At 44.7% G+C, this 12,304-nt stretch overlaps 1 protein-coding gene and 1 long non-coding RNA gene across 2 annotated transcripts in view; both read left to right on the plus strand.

Annotated features, from left to right (window-relative positions):
* LOC134667149 (neurogenic locus protein delta) overlaps positions 1 to 10,497 on the plus strand; it is a 32,405-nt gene extending 21,908 nt beyond the window's left edge. The window contains exons 4-7 of the mRNA XM_063524450.1: positions 2,077 to 2,328; positions 6,090 to 6,150; positions 6,301 to 7,662; positions 8,202 to 10,497. Of these exons, the coding sequence (XP_063380520.1) occupies positions 2,077 to 2,328; positions 6,090 to 6,150; positions 6,301 to 7,662; positions 8,202 to 8,295 (1,769 nt within the window). The 3' untranslated portion in view covers positions 8,296 to 10,497. The remainder of the gene's footprint in view (positions 1 to 2,076; positions 2,329 to 6,089; positions 6,151 to 6,300; positions 7,663 to 8,201) is intronic.
* LOC134667791 (uncharacterized) overlaps positions 1 to 12,304 on the plus strand; it is a 537,524-nt gene that overhangs the window by 454,826 nt on the left and 70,394 nt on the right. The gene's annotated exons all lie outside the window — the stretch shown is intronic.

The raw sequence follows: 12,304 nt of genomic DNA on the forward strand, positions 1-12,304 counted from the left end.
CCGTGCAGCCCTAGCGCCCGCTCCGCGCTCGGGTGCCATAATTCTCCGCTACATGGAGCTAAATTGCAAGCGAGCTCAGTTCCCACACATCATTTTTCTAATTCCCTCCGAACTCTGCACTGCACTTCGCGTTAATAACGCTTCTAAGAAGCGTCTATCACATTTCACTAGGTTGTTTACTGCTTACGTTTGATTTTGTTTTAAAACTAGTCACAAACGAGCCTCACGCGACCCTTGTTTTATAACCGATAAATAACTGACATTTTTCAACGGCCTTCGATCGGAATAAATTGATATTTATTGTCGACTGATTGTATTTTCGTTTGGTAGGCGCTGCAGCGCGTATGCGTTTTATCTTTTAAATTTATTGGACAGATACGATCGGTGTAAGCCCATACCGGATCGGTAAATCGTGTGCACTATGCGCTATTCCGGCATCCACTCGCGATTATCCAAACGTCCATGTTGCTGATCGTCGTTGCGTTATTTGTAAACAAAAGAGTCAATTGGAGAATAGCAGATCTCACACTCATCTCATTACTTAAAATCCTTTATCGCTTTCGAAACAAATAAAAAAGACAATCGACTCGAATACCATACGCCACGAAATTAGTCGGATCGATCGTTTTTATATACCTTTTAATTTTGTTTCGCGTCTGGTTTAATTTTATCTGCTGTAGGGATTACTGGCTTAGGAATGTTCTGGCGAGGCAACAAGACTAAAAAGTGGGCATACAGAGAAATAAATAAAGGTAGGAACTGGTCGAGGCTCGACCGTGATGAATGGACTGGCAGTTTTTTTTTAAATCAGTGCGGGTAGTTTTCACGGAGGTTTTGTGGCGCATAATGCAGGCCTATCCTTGGCAGTTTTTGTGTTACATGAGCTATTACATCATACATGACCACATTACAGTAACAAGTTTATACTGCAGTGGTTTCTCGGTAAAGATATACACATGAAGTATTTATAGACAGTTATAAATATTATAAATTCTCTCTAATGTCTAGTGAGCACTAACTTGACATTAGATTAGATGGTAAGTTTACCATTGCCTACTTGCACTTTCCAGGTTTTAGCTTATTCCCACTAGTAAATATTTAAATGGCTATAAAAACCGCTGTTACTGTAGACGAATTTGAATCAATCACGCTCAAATGGAACAGAATCACGGACAATAGTCTCACGGTATGCGGGCTAACAGGTCAATCTACCACCCTTTCCCACGACGATAAGCAAAGGATCTTAATTTAATTAATGTCCATTATCCTTTTTAAATTCACTCTTATCGGCGCATCGTGCGCAATAAGTTTGTTGAGGATAAAATGCTTTAGATTTTATGTACCTACGCTGTTCCAGATTCCATTACGATGTTTATTTATTGCAGTCGAAGTTAACAACATTGAACTTTAGGTGTTTTCTTCCTCTTCCTACTTTTTCCCCGGTCTTTGAATTAGTTCTTCAGAGCCCTGGTTTTGGAATTAATTTAGGCACTATATAGTTTCTGCAAAACCCACTGCTAATCGACCCTAAGGAATAATGTAATTCGTTTCCATAGTTTTATTTCATTCTGTATACATTTTGTCGAGTGCGGCGATCATGACATTGTTGACTGTTGAAGTCCTTAAGCCGCCCCGTAGCATCCACCGTCAAAGCGCGCTTCGTGCACTGGCTCTCTGTTATTTATGGAAATCATCCTGTGTTTAATTGACCGTAGCGTCAGCGAAGGTCTCCGTTTTAACTCTAGCATTTTTTCTTATATCCGGAGGTTCTCGCAATTCTTAACCAATGCTCGAGAAATTTTGTGACCAGATCCTATGAATAAATACTTGGATGTTTTTGTTGACCCAGTTTTGCAAATTATTCAAAATGCGGAAATTGGCATTAAGTACTTATGCGCCAATAGCGTCTATGGCGGTTAAGACCATTGTGAGTTCACTGTAATTTCCACTTTAACCTTTTGTAAGCTTAACGCGAAGTCTACAGCTCACAGAGCCACTAGTTTTAAGATGTTCCATAGGCTTAGGAATAATCTCTAAGCGAATGGCAAATTCTATAATAGAGTTCTTTCCTTCCAGACACACTAATCGCCCGCATGACGAAGCAGAGCATCGCCGACGTGGGGGGCCCTTGGGTGGAGGAGGAGCAGCGCTGGACGTCGGGCCCGCACCTGCGGCTCTCGTACCGGGTGACCTGCGCGGAGCACTACTACGGCTCGGGCTGCGAGGTGCTGTGCCGGCCGCGAGACGACGGCTTCGGGCACTACAGCTGCTCGCCCAGCGGCGCCATCGTCTGCCTCGCTGGCTGGCAGGGGGAATATTGCCAAAAACGTAAGTCTAATTGACTTCTACGCTGAATGGTTTTTAATCCTGTATTCTAATTACTTATCATAATTAGATGCTAATTTGATAACTGAATCACTCACCTTGCGTCTATTTGTGACTGAGAAAACAGGACAAAGTACATATGTACATATGTTGTTTTATTAGGTAGGATCGCGGAAAACAAATGTATAATTGTATACAAAGCTGTCTATTTGAATATAAATTAGCGATAATTAGACAATAAAGACGAACGATTACCAAAGCAACCAAATTAAAAATGTACCACAAGGTTCGAAATTCAAATACTAGTAGGTACGCAATGTTCCAAATTTGTTTCAAATTTAAATATGGAACGGGCAATTCGCTCTTCCTCATTAGTGGTTACGCGACAGTTTAGTCGAACATCCTCTGCCTAATTGGAGTTGATAGCCTTTATTGCAATACAGATAATGCATTAATTGCTCCAGTCGACTCGTACAGTGCTTTAAACTCTGACAGTGCTTTAGACCCCGTTTCTGTGAAACTTATATCGTTAGTCTGGTTTCACACATGAGTTAATAAAATAATATAAATGTAGGTATTTGTAGATAAATATGGCAAAACTGTTTGTTGTAAGTAGTAACTAAACTGACTTAAATTTCACAGTTTTCTTTGCGCATATTTATTATTTTCTTCTTCAGTGTTGCCGTGTGCAAATAAAAATTGCTATAAAATTATCAAGTGGCATATCCACCTTAAATCGCGTTCTTTAAGTATTCCCGCGATAATATAATTAGTCTATGAATATAATTTATATTGTTATATCCACTTCCTGTGGCCAATGCTCGACCTCCAATTAAATGACTTATAATAAATTAACAACTTTTTTATTTTAAGTGTATTTGCCACGAGTATAATAATTTCGTACAAGTATTCGGTTCATAAATTTTTATTACTGATTGTTAGAGCAATTAAAAATGTAAGAATCTGGTTTGGTATTTCTGAATTGAAACTGTTCCGCTACAAAAAATATTATATAATTATATCGCAGTTTAAAGTATTTAGAAATAAGGTTGGTGTTGGTAATTTTATTAAAGCAGAGCGTCGTCGGAACGACAAAAACGATTCATCTGTCGTCAGTTGCATCGTCATTCACACAAGTTGGAAAATACGAAGCGTGCGACCGGCGTTCTCTGGTGTGGTCTGTTTGTCAATCATCGGCGCCCATTCCCAAACAAAGCAAAACACGCCATCCATCAATGTCGGACTATCAATAATAAGCTGAAATAATTCGCAAATCTAAACGTTTCAAATGCGAGGTCCTGACGTATGTTAAACACCGTGTCTCGATCTCGGTAAAACAAAGCGGTGCTGAGATGCATTGTGGGGAGCGGATGTCGCGTCGCAATCTCAGCAGCCCCACCTGCCGCTGCGTTCCCACACTCCGGCGCCGCAAAAAACGAGAGCGAGACGCCCGCGCGTCGTCCTCTCGCTCGCACACCAGGGCTGCGCACAGACTCCACTCTGATCGTGCGATCCTGGTTCCGGCGCAACCACCTAACACAAATTTCGCTCAATATTAAAATTAATCGAAGAATTTTATTCAATTGCGTTCTTGTTAAGTTCAACGTGTGAAAGCGGCGGCCATTCGCGAATATAAAACGACCATACGTTCAAATATACGCCAATAAAAGTCTCGCCAACCCTATCAGTTCGGTTTGTATCGGCGATTACGAAAATGTAAAAGCGAGAGAAGCGGCCATAATGAAATGAAAACAACGCTGTATGCGCGCACACACACAGCCGCGACGAACCGGGTCAAAAACACTTTTAAAACGAGAACTGAACACCGAACGAAATAAGCTCTGTTCTTGACCGTGTCACGAAACTTGCTCGGTGCTCACATCTGCCTGCAGAACGGTAAGTACGGATCTGCCTTCTGGGAAAGCTTAACGATCCCGAAAACTTATTTGCATGTCCCGAGCGCATTATCTCCGCTCTCCCGCTAATGATAGTCCAGCCGCCAAGAACCTTTACGCCCGCTTAATTTCGCCTAATTGTAAACGAGAGTAAGGTTCTCACGAATACTACCTCCTGTGTAGGGGGAGGTGAAGTCGCGAATCCCACGCGTCCCTAATATCCGTTCCATAGACAGATGTGGAACAGTTAAATATTTGCAGCCATGTGGGGCCGCGGGAAGGTCACTTTTTGTCGCCTGCTACCTGGCCTCGCCGAAGGCCGAGAAGCCTGAGACCTTGGCCGATCGCTGCGGTGCACGAAAGCCTTTCATTACGAATCGATACTGCTCATGCCCATTGATAATAATTAATAGCCCTGCAGGACGGTAAAAACACCCTGCGGCGCCTTACGCCCACTCGTGCCCTAATATTAGTTTTAGGAGTGTAATTTTTACGACTCCCGTTTTACCTCAAGGGGTCAAGATAAGAGTGGGAGTGCTCTGGAGTGGAGCAGAGCAACGGGCTCGCACTTGACTCGCTTTGATCTCCCTTTGTTGCGCCGGCCGCCACCTATGCATTCGAGTCGTAAATTTTTATTAAGAATTTCAATTTAAATAAAAGGTAGTTTAATCTAAGAACAAATTCGTAACGGCCACTTTTAATTCACTCGCGAAAGTGTGAAACGGACGGAAAGCGAATTGTTTTTAATTTCCTTTACGGCGTTTAAAAATAATGGAAATAGAATGTCTGCGGCTTTATAGTCCCCAATTTCGCGGAGTGAACCGTAAGCGGATTGCAAGGCGGCGGCGTTGGGCTTAGCGAACCTATTTACAGTCTAGGGAAGCGCCGGGAGATAATCTCTTTTATTTAGCTCCAACTCGTCTGAGCCTTAAATCCTCTAGAGGTTTAGCTGCCGGATCCAACGATTGCTTCCTTATTTAATTTAGAAAGTGAATAAGCTTCACATTTGCATTCTGAATCGTGGTTATGAGCAAAATGGCGTCTAGTATTTTTCTAGTGAGGGGAATAGTAACGGTCGAGCGACGGTTAGTAAGTCTCCCCGCGCTATCTGCCCCCTTTGTATTCGCTCCGATAACTTGCCCATGCGCACCCGACCGGTACGACTCCGCGCCGCACTTCTTATTTCAAAACACATTTTTTCCACCGGCTACATACACTGCCGGCTCGCCTTTTGCACTCGTTGACGGCACGCGTTTTTGCACGGTAATGCAACTCGTTCGAATCGCGCGCACCTCTTCGTTTTCTCTTTTGGTAACGCTAGAACAGGGTAAGGTTCGTTCGTTGCATGGAACGTAAATCACACAGTTAACGATGCGCACATATTACGCCTTTAATACATCACGTCCGAGTTAAATATTCATCTACCTATCTATTAAGTATATCTCCTTCATTGATTTTGATGCATCCCCGATAGTTTCAGTTCACTTCCAGGAAATAAAATTATATATATATTAAACTCTTATAATTAATACTATTTAGTGCTATTTGCATTTTTTAAAAGATTTTAAAAGGTGATAAAGTTTATGGATAGTATGGTAGCGTGTCGAATATGAATGGTCTGCGGAGCGACCTCGCCCCGGGTACCCCGGCCAACGCTAACGAACCTCTCACTTTGCTGCTCTCGTCCTTACGGACTCCCGCGGCTCGCGAGATGCAGCTATCCAACTGATATTCGTGTAATCACTCGCTTCCCTCCAACGCATGACATCCGTTGTTACACGAATGACTTTAAAGAAATCCATTAAGCAGCATCCCTTTGTGCCCGTTTTGTCTTTGTGAGGCGCTAACGAACTCGTTCTTTTGTTGCAGCGCGCTGCCTGCCCGGCTGCGACACGGACCACGGCCACTGCCTCAAGCCCGACGAGTGCATGTGAGTATCCACTTCACACCTTTGTGCTAAGCGCTACAACCTCCCTCCGCGTTTAAATCATTCATTCTCCTCATTGTTCCGAAAGACAACTTTTTAGTCGCTTGTTATCACATCCCATTCGAGTTAATGAACGTTTTTGTTCGTTTCCAGTTGCCACTCGGGCTGGGTGGGCGAGCTGTGCGACCAGTGCGAGCGGCACCCGGGCTGCGTGCACGGCACCTGTTCTAAGCCCTGGGGCTGCGACTGCGAGGAGGGCTGGGGCGGCCTGTTCTGCAACCAGGACCTCAACTACTGCACCAATCACCGACCGTGCCGCAACGGCGGCACGTGCCACAACACCGGCCAGGGCAGCTACACCTGCGCTTGCCCGCCCGAGTACACCGGCCCCGATTGCGAGAAGTCTCTGCACTCGTGCGCCGTGCGGCCGTGCCTCAACGGCGGGGCTTGCGTGCCAGATGAGGGCGGCGAATTGGCCTGTGCTTGCCCGGCGGGCTACGAGGGCGCGCGCTGCGAAACTCGCCGACTAACCTGCGCCGACCGACCCTGCCGACACGGCGGCACCTGCGAGCCCCGCGTCACCGGCTACACCTGCCTGTGCCCGCCCGGCTACGCCGGCGCCGACTGCGACCTAGAAGCCGACCCTTGCGCTGCGGCGCCATGCCGCAACGGGGCCACCTGCACGCGCGCCGGTGACGGCTTTCGCTGCTCCTGCCGCGCCGGCTTCCGCGGCAACCGTTGCGAGATCGACATCGACGACTGTGCGGGCGTCACCTGCGAGCACGGCGGCACCTGCGTGGACTTAATAGACGGACAACGCTGCCATTGCGCCCCTGGATTTTTAGGCCCACGATGTGAAACTCGAGTCGACCTATGCTTAGCCAAACCTTGCGCGAATGGCGGGGAATGCCTAGTACTAGACAATGATTACGAATGCCGGTGCCGGCCCGGCTTCGCCGGAAAAGACTGCAGTGTAGACGTAGACGAGTGCGAGTCATCACCGTGCCGGAACGGGGGCACCTGCCGCGACCGCGTAGACGGATTCCTCTGCTCGTGCGCGCCCGGCTGGAGCGGTCGCGCCTGCACCGTCTCCCTGGCAGATTTAGTGGCGGGCGTAAACATGCCTCGAGTCGGCGGAGAAACTCCAGAACAGGACACGCTATCGGGGCGGCACGTGGCTCTGATCGCGGCGCTATCGGCGGCAGTGCCGGCGGCGGCGCTGGCGGCGGCGGTGGCCGTGGCGTGCATACGAAGGCGGCGCAAGCGCGCGCAGCACGCGGCGGACGCGGAGGCGCGCGCGCAGAACGCCGCCAACGCGGGCGGCGGCGGGCGCGTGATCCGCAACACGTGGGGCAAGTGCGACGTGCCGGCGCCCGAGTGCCAGAACGCGCACAACGCCGCGGCGGAGGAGTGCAAGCGCAAGACGCTCAACACGGAGAGCGCGGCGCGGCTGCTGGCCGCGCTAGACCCGCGCCTCTCGCGGCTGTCGCAGGACTCCGCGTATTGCGCTAATAGGTCAGTACTAAACCCTACCCTGCTTTGGTCGATGATTCGACGGCCGGTCTTGCCTAGTGGGTAATGACCCTACCTACGAAGCCGATGGTCCTGGGTTCGAATCCCAGTAAGGGCATTTATTAGTGTGATGAGCACAGATATTTATTCCTGAGTCTTGGGTGTTTTCTACCATGACAATGACATTGTACCTATGAAAAGATGTTAACTTTCTGTAGAACGTGACGATATACGGTAATGGCGTTATCCGGAGCCTTTGACCTTAATTAAAATCTTCTATTTTGGTATTTTTTTGCTAAAACACCTAAGTAGTTACTATCAAATTATAAGTTAAGGGTCCGTCACACAGACGCGTTAGACCAGAGCCAGACCCAAATAACAAGTAGGTAAATAAAGTAAAATGACGTAGTACAAGAGTAGTGGAAAGACGTAGGTACTAACTTTTCAAACTACCACAATGTAATAATATTGTATATTCACCTATAAATTGTGTTATGTAGTTTACAGTATGATATATCTAACGTTTGTTCTCTTTGTTGCAGTGATACGTCGCTAGTGAAGCGGGCGCTAGAAGGCGGAGGGGTGTACGTCCTGGACGACCATTGCCTACCGCCGACGTTCGCGACGCAAGTGTAGTGCAGACATTAACTTATTTATTGGACGCTAACGCGAACTTGGCTGTGCGCCGCGTGTATATATAGCGTAAAGTGTAAAGTGACATCTGTATAAACGGCTAGATTAAGTTCCGATGTATTTATTTGTGCGATCCGTGAGCCCCTGTAAATAGTAACGGCGGAGCGGATCGTTTTTCCGCCTCATATCGTCGCGTGTCGCCCGAAACGCGCTTTCAGATCTTTCGACAGTGAAAGATTGTACGGTGCAGACTTGCCTGTCGACGGTGACCGGTGACCGGTGGAGGGTGGAGGCGGCTCTGGGGCCGGCAAGGCTGCGCCGAGCGCGGCGCGGGCGAGGACCGCGCGCGGCGAGAGGCCGGGTGGCGTGGTCCACCGTCTGCGATCTCTGTAGGTAACCGGTGCGAAGCGCGCTCGGGCAGTGTCGGTCCACTGCGCGACCGCGCCGCTCCAGAAACGATACTGATTCCTAAATTAACCCTATTTATTCATGTCACTATCACATTAACTATTAACGCTTTTGACGTTAACGCGCACGTGTTCAAAGACCACTAAGGTAGGCTGTGAACTTTTCACGTTGCTGCCAAATTATGCTCTCCGTATCGCTTCTCCGAGCTTCTCACCATTTCTAAACTGTCCCTCTTTAGACTCGCACCAGTATAGAAGCCAAAACGTGCGTAAAATAAGATTTTAGACTAATTTATAAAAAAAGAACGCGAATCACGCGTTAATCAGTTTTATACATATATTATTTTGTGATTGACTAATTATTGTCATATGTTCCTATAATTATGATGATTGATACTTATTTCCGATTTGAAAAATCTTGTTCCGGTTTTCTTTAAAATCGACATAGATTTTTTTCACGTTGTTTCGCTTCCTAGTTGAAGTACAGTAAGTAGCACGCGCCTGTGCCCGGGGACGTTCGCGCCGCCTCGCCGGAGGCCGCGCGATCGCCCCCGGACACGACCGATGCCAACAAACAAACATCACGCACGTAATTAGTCCTAGGCTAAAATAACTTGAGTACTTATAAGAACAAAATGTCGAAACCTAAGTCATTGTGTATAAAAACTATTAAGTTTCAGTAAGTTAAGTATATTCTCCATTACTTTTGTAAGAGTACTGTGACAATATGGTGGTGATCAGGCAACATAGGACGCTGGGCCCGGCTATTTATTGGCTCGGCGCGCCGCTGCGCGCCATCGCGGGCTGCTGCGCGCCGACCCTACTATAAGTAATTATGTATTTTATGAAATCTAATCACACTCAATTAAGTACCATTTCTCGAGCAGATGTAGATATTATTTGGTAAGTAGATGTTACCTCTTATGTTGCCTTTTCGACTCGAATGTAGATTTAAAAGGTTAGATCGACAAAATTGTAAAATTTATATCAAACTATGAATAGACTGATGATCAATAATAATGTTCTTGTATTTAATTTTGTAAGATGACAAAATGTAACTTTAAATTATGTGAAAATAGAACATATTGCCCGAACAATTGTACTAAAATATAGTATCATAATTTTGTACTTAAAATTGATCATGGTAAAATGTCACTTTCATTTTTCTTTTTGATGATATTTTAATAATAATGTTTCAGACCAATAAAATTACAGTATTTTTTAATTATTATTTATTACTATTTACGATTATTGTGGATTTGCTTAAATTTTACTAAACGTCTTATTTAATAATTATTTTTGAACACGTTTACAATTGACTGAAGATAAATTTGCTTCTTGATTTATATTTTGGACTTAGTTTTTATCGGGAATATATTTATAAAATAAAGATTGTGAGTATACTGAAAGATAAAAATATTAAATCATTCCATTTCTTATTTAAGTAGCTTTATCTTTTTGATGTCTTGTTGTAGTGTCGCTATTTTCTTAGGCTGTTTATTTTGCATGTGAATTTAGTAATACCATCTTAATGTTTAGTCCCAGGTGGACCATTCCTTCTTTATTCCTGTCTTACCTTTGAGTATATTCACATGGCGCAATTCTGAAAGAAAAATGAAAGCAGTCCCTGCATTAGGACATTAATTAATTCCATAAATAGATCCTATCAGAATAAAAGTCATTATATTGCTACTACGGTGATAAATTTGCCAGCGAGTGTTTGCGATGAATGTGTATATGTGCAGTGATACAATGAGAAATAAAATGTTAATAAACAATTGTTTACAAAAGATAAAAACGGTATTTTATTTCATTTACCATGGTAACAAATAAACACACGCTACACACGCTCTCTTCTAGAGGACATCTCCAAATGCCTTATTACTCTCGCGTCGAATTATGGTAAGGTACTTTTTTTAAGTTTAGCAACTCACATTTAAGTAAATGAAATTAGAGATGCCACGAATATTCGGCTACTATTCGGTGTATTCGGACACTTTGCCGAATATTCGGTATTCGGCCGAATAATTATTTAAGTAATTTAGGTTTTATTGTAGGAACAATTGCTTCATAAGTCGGAAACGCGCATGTGACACCCTTAATATAGGAACATCCATAGACTACGAAAACCGCTTAGCGTTACTTGTTAGTCTCCATAGGCTACTGTAGCTAAAATCGAGAAAAAAATTGTTTTAAAAGTAGATTGTACAACAAGGGCATAAAGTAACCCATTTTTATCCGAGGCAATTTTTTGGTCTGAGCGAAGCGAAGACCAAAATAGTAGACGTGGGTAAAAATGGACATTTATGCCCTTGTTGTACACTCTGCTTTTCACTCCGATTGCGAGGAAATTAAAACACATTTTTCACGGCAATTTACATCACGAAATTGTCGTAAAGCGAAAGAACATAATACATAACCAATTCCCGAACCAGTATGAACTTATGAAGGTATCGCGGCTGCTCGCGTGTTGTACATACTTTTGGTTTGTTTACCTCGACTCTACTAGTTTAATAGTACATAGTAGAATGGCGGCGCCTCATTAATGATAGAGTTAACATTTTTGAGACGGAACGCCGCAGTGAGCTCGACAAAAAACGTGATGAGCTTAAGGCTCGGCCGCCAACCTCAATTTCCTACAACTATGTAGGTGGTGTGCTGACGTGCCCAAAATGCGCTCGAGTATTTAGCAAGAAGATAGGGTACGTGAGCCACCTAAGAGCGCATCAGAGAGTGGATCAGCTACACTCTAATAACACGAGCTAAAAATTGCCTAGTCCAGAGCACACAGTCGCTGGGGCCGAAATCGGTCAGGAGAGCATCATCATCATCAATAGTACATTGTAGGAGAGGACGGAAAACCGCTAAAAGACGGACGAGTGCGTTTGAGGGCCGACACGTCAGTGGAGGCCCTCAAATAATACGAGTCCATCTTTAGCGTTTCCGGCCGAGGCATTACATAGTGCTTTTCACGACTACTGCGAGGAAATAAGAAAACATTTGCATAACTATAAGTACTAGCCCGCGATTTCTCTGGTAGCAAATTGCTAGCCACTGCCTGTACTGTCTCTTGAATTTCGGTAGGCGTCAACGTAAGAATATCATTTTCTTCACTAGAAGAACTCATTTTTATAGCGAGCGTAGATACGCGTTTCCTACAAAAAGTAGTATTACATAGATGAGCTATACGCGTGCCTCCGTGAGGGACAAAACATACGCAAAGCGACAATATTAAAAACACGTTTTAACATTCCTGACAACATACCAAAAACAATCTACGTAATTCGGTCGGGTTATTTGTTGCCCACCATACTAAATTTTTGGTGGGGAACAAACAAAAAGTGAGACTGTGACAAGGACAGGACAAGCAATAATATCGCTTTCTCTGCTACTGCTACTGAAATTTCCATAAGTGCATCTTAGTCGTTTGGCCCCTCCCCCGTGTGCCCGTGTCATCTCTATATTATTGTACATAGATTTATAATATATAGAGATGGTGTCTCAGCGAGCTGTCACTGTTGCCACTTTTGTTTAGTGTACGATTAACAATGAGGCCCACCTTGCTGTAGCCATGTCGATAAAGTCATATCGATAAACTATCGACA

Source organism: Cydia fagiglandana, chromosome 1, assembly GCF_963556715.1.
Source record: "Cydia fagiglandana chromosome 1, ilCydFagi1.1, whole genome shotgun sequence".
In the NCBI taxonomy this organism is placed as follows: Eukaryota; Metazoa; Arthropoda; class Insecta; order Lepidoptera; family Tortricidae; genus Cydia; species Cydia fagiglandana.